The sequence below is a fragment of the Sapajus apella genome, unplaced genomic scaffold (assembly GCF_009761245.1).
Source record: "Sapajus apella isolate SASKATOON/1434 unplaced genomic scaffold, GSC_monkey_1.0 scaffold41, whole genome shotgun sequence".
NCBI classification, from domain to species: Eukaryota; Metazoa; Chordata; class Mammalia; order Primates; family Cebidae; genus Sapajus; species Sapajus apella.
This window is the reverse complement of record NW_022436981.1, coordinates 2,232,564-2,237,167: the sequence shown is the minus strand read 5'-3', so window position 1 is coordinate 2,237,167 and position 4,604 is coordinate 2,232,564. Positions and strand designations below refer to the sequence as shown.

General features: G+C 51.4%; 1 protein-coding gene across 1 annotated transcript in view; it reads right to left on the bottom strand.

Moving 5' to 3' along the window:
* Positions 1–2,152: 2,152 nt before the first annotated feature.
* Positions 2,153–4,604, bottom strand: part of CAPN11 (calpain 11) — a 26,765-nt gene continuing 24,313 nt past the window's right edge. Inside the window, exons 21-24 of the mRNA XM_032299539.1 lie at positions 3,541–3,619; positions 3,330–3,446; positions 2,801–2,859; positions 2,153–2,653 (exon numbers count right to left, since the gene is read on the bottom strand). Of these exons, the coding sequence (XP_032155430.1) occupies positions 2,627–2,653; positions 2,801–2,859; positions 3,330–3,446; positions 3,541–3,619 (282 nt within the window). The 3' untranslated portion in view covers positions 2,153–2,626. The remainder of the gene's footprint in view (positions 2,654–2,800; positions 2,860–3,329; positions 3,447–3,540; positions 3,620–4,604) is intronic.

Below are 4,604 nucleotides of genomic sequence, written 5' to 3'. Positions count from 1 at the left end.
CCTGGCCTCAAGTGATCTACCCGCCTTGGCCTCCCAAACTGGTGGGATTACAAGTGTGAGCCATTGTACCCACCCTAAAAATCCACTTGTAACTGCTGCTAATTGGGGTGTCTATTCAGAACAATTTGAATCTATTCTTCTGGGTTGCAATCCTTAGTTAGGCCCCAATAAATTCTCTACTCCCATAAAGTTCGCTTCAGTTTCCTCATTTTATGTTTACAGTGCATTCATGAGTCACTTCAGCTTTGTTCCAAACCAGAAGGGGTAGTCCTGATTTGGGAATTTTCTGCTTCCTTTCTATCCTGGCTTGAAGTTGGCAGCATCTCACCCTAGGCCATGGAACAAGGGGTGGGGTCAGTATCTTCCTGGAATTCCCAGAACCATTTGGGACTGCCCGGAACCTCTCAGAGCCTCAAAGGACCTGCTAGGTTTTTGTTTTCTTCTTTTTCTTCTTCTTCTTCTTCTTTTTTTTTTTTTTTTAAAGATGGAGTCTCCCTGTGTTGCCCAGGCTGGTCTGAAAGTCCTCAGCCTCCCAAGTAGTTGGAATTACAGGCATGTGCCACCATACCCAGCATGGACCTGTTAGTTTGAGGCTGTCAGTGACTTCTCCCTGCCCTCCCCTGGGGACTTTTGCTCTTCAACCAGAGAAGCTCTGTGGAGAGCAGGTGGCTACCATCTCTTAGAGAGGGAGGGAGGATGATGAGTGGGAGAACAGTCTTTCAAGAGGCTCCTTAAAGAGGGTGTGACCTGTTCTCTCTGGCAGGACTGGAGACAGAGAGGAAACAGGGAGGGCTGGCAGGACAGGAAATGATTCCTCTGAAGGCGGTGGGGGGTGGCGATATGGAGGGAAGGTGGCTTTATATCCAGGCAGACTAGCTTTAGTCTTTGAAGTCACCAGGGAGGCAGGAGCCGGGGCTGGTGCAGAGAATCAGTCACCAGATTAAGGAAGATCAGAATCCCACCTGCCCTACTAAGCATACAAGGGCTGGATTTAGTGCACATGGAAGGAAGCTAGCAACCCCAGGAAGCTGCACAGAGACAGGAAGGGTTTAGCTTCATTGGGGATGACAGATCTCTAACCTAGGGGAAGATGGGGGACTGTCTTTACTTGAGAGGCTGAGAAGCTCATGTTCCTGTGCTCCAGTGTCCCTGCCAGAAACCAGAAGGGGAGGCCGTGGAGAGCTCTTGAAGGACATGAGGAGAAGTGCAGTCTCAGGGCTGCTGTGAGCGGCCTGCGTCTTCTCACTACTACAGGAGGCTGTGGCTGGGGTGGGTTGTGGGCATCTGGGGCAGAGACCCCAAGGCCCAAAACAGGTAGGCCCAGAAAGAAGTGTTTTTTTCATGCTTCCTGCAAGGGCAGTAGCTTGACAGGCAACAAATTTCTAACAATAATAATGATTTGAATCTGTACACCTTTAAGGCAGGAATGAATTCACCTACTGTCACAGTCCTCAACCCTCCCAGGCCCACACCAGGAGGATTCTTTCATTTAATTAATTAATTAATTAATTAATTTTTGAGGTGGAGTCTTGCTCTGTCACCCAGGCTAGAGTGAAGTGGTGCGATCTTGGCACACAGCAACCTCCACCCACTGGGTTCAAGCAATTCTTCTGCCTCAGCTTCCCAAGTAACTGGGACTATAGGCATGTGCCACCACGCCCAGCTAATTTTTGTATTTTTAGTAGAGTGGGGTTTTGCCATGTTGGCCAGGCTAGTCTCGAACTCCTGACCTTAGGTGATCCACCCATCTGGCCTCCCAGAGTGCTGGGATTTAAAGGTGTGAGCCACTGTGCCCAGCAGGTTCATTCATTTATATGACCTGCTGGCTGCTGCAGGTGTCAGATTTTTAACGTTTGGGACCCCTGGAGTGCCACCTTTGGGGACTCCAGTTTGAGGCAGCAGATGAGACTCCGGCCAGCCCTGGCTCAGCTCTCCTAGAGGCGCTCCACTATAGGGCACACTTCACAGTTCTTCACAGGGAGGGACCTGTGTGCTTAGCATCCGGCACTGCCCATAAACACCGACTATGGCCTCTAGTTATTGTGACAACTGCACATTTCTAAATGCTCCCTACCACCCTTGGCTGAGAGCTACCCAATCCTTTGGTCCTGGGGAAGTGATTTCCACCCCACCAGTCTTTTCTTGGCATAAAAACATTAAAGTCAATGGCATGTGATGTTTATTACAATAGTTTCCACAGGTGGGGAGGAAAAGGGAGGGGCTGTGCTGGGATGAGTGGTCAGTGGGTAGGTGTGAGTAGGACAGCAAGCATGGAGGGTAGGAAGTGGGCTACAAGCCCCTTCCCTATTCTTGACTTCCCCAGCCAAGGGGACCCTTGGGAAGCATTAGCTAATCTTTGGTAAAATATATTCTGAGAGAGAGATGGTGGGGGAAAGCCAGCCATCAGAAGCCTGGTTGGGGAAAAAAGAGAAAGGCTCTGAGCTGGGGGAGTGGGCACGGGGGTCCCACTGCTGCAGTAAATATGGCACCTGGGACCTGGGCACTGCCACTCGGAGACCATTTCATCAGCAGAGACCGGAGAGCTGAGGGCTACAAGAAGCACCCCACCCTCCTGGGCTAGAACCTCGCTGCTGCTGGTAGAGATGGCCAGGCTCCCGCAGCGCCTCTATCCCCACATGGTAGTCTGCAGCCACTGCAGAGAGAGGAGAGGACGCAAATCCCAGGGTGGGACGAGGTGGGGGCAGGATGCTGGCCTGGGGGACAGCAGGGCTGGGCAGGGGTGGGTTGAGGGGGAGGCAGGCGCAATCCTGCAGATTCCTTCCCAACCCTCTCCAAGTACCTGTTCGAGGTTCAGGCAAATATGGCCAGTATTCTTGGGGTCCATGGTTAGAAAGAATGCTGTGTTACAGAGGAAGCGGAGGAGAGGGGCTGAGTGCTGTCAGTGTTTTGAACGAACCATTCCCAACTAGGTAGGATGTTAGAAGGGGCAACACCAGCTGTTCCTGGCTGTTCCCCACATAAATCCCCTAGCCCAGTGGAGATTTGACAGCCACTCACATAGCCTCACCAGGAGCCAGGCCCAGTTCTGAGTGCCTTCCATAGACTAACTGGTTTAACCTGCACCTCGGTCCGATGAGGGCAATACTATTAGTATCCATATTCCAAAGAGGAAGGAACCGAGGCATACAAAGATTAAGTGACTTGCTCAAGTCACAGCTGCCAGCAAGGGGTGGAGCTAGGCTTTGAACCCCTTTCATGTATGCCCTGTAAGCGGGAGGGGCTCTGGAGCAGCATCCCTCAGGGCGGTGTTTGGGAGAGGGCCCATGGCCCCTGGTCCAGCCTAGGGAGTGGGTAGATGCCTAACTCACTGAACATGGCCTTTAGCCTCAGGAAACAGCTGATGAAGTTGTCAAAGTGTATGATCAGATCATCATCTGCATACCTGGCCACCAGGACTTGCATTACCTTGTTGTTCACCTTGATGCCTGAGAGAGAGAGAAGTGGGGAGGGGAAATTCCAGGTCTCTGGACACTGCCATCCTCTTCCCTGCCCCAAGGCTCGCTCCTGACCCCTGGCCACCTGCTTTCTCAATAGCCAAGCGCATCTCATAGGAGTTCAAGGTGCCTGAATGGTCCTGGTCACAGTCTCTGAAGATGTCCTGAATAGAGAGATGTGGTAGGGCCATGTGTATGGCATGGTGGTTGAAATAATAAAGCACTTAGGCCAGGCGCCGTGGCTCACACCTGTAACCCCAGCACTTTGAGAGGCTGAGGTGGGCGGATCTCCTGAGGTCAGGAGTCGAGACCAGCCTGGCCAACACAGTGAAACCCCATCTCTACTAAAAATACAAAAATTAGCCAAGCATGGTGGTGCATGCCTATAATCCCAGCTACTTGGGAGGCTGAGGCAGGAGGATGGCTTGAACCCAGTAGGTGGAGGTTATAGTGAGCAGAGATTACGCCACTGCACTCCAGCCTGGGTAACAGAGCGAGGCTCCGTCTCAAAAAAAGAAAAGAAAAGAAAAGGAATACTTTAGTACAGTTGGCTCATTGGCTCCCAGCATTGGCCTAAGACCCCAGACTCCCCTCCAACCCTGGCCCACTCCTGATATTCCTATCAACTTGTGACCTAAGGGTTAATTCCAAGCATGGGTTGGGGGGGACGCTGATACCCTACCCGGCGCTCTCTGCATGCATCCTTCATGACTAGCTGATACTTGGGCTCTACTTGTTATGAAATATTTTGACTGGGTAATATGCCAGACTCCAACAGGCTCTTTTCATGTTTGTGTGTGGTGTGGTTTGTGTGTGTGTGAACAGGTGTGTGTGGTGTGGTTGTGTGTGAGCATATGCCTGTGTGGTGTGGTAGTGTGTGTATGTGAGCTTGTGTGTGTGTGGTGTGGTTATGTGTGTGTGAGCATGTGTATGTGTGTGGTGTGGTTGTGTGTGAGCATGTGTGTGTGTAGTGTGGTTGTGTGTGTGAGCATGTGTTTGTGGTGTGGTTGCATGTGAGTGTGTGTGAGCATGTGTATGTGTGTGGTATGGTTGAGTGTGTGTGTGAGCATGTGTGTGTGTAGTGTGGTTGTGTGTGTGTGAGCATGTGTGTTTGTGGTGTGGTTGCATGTGTGTGTGAGCATATGTGTG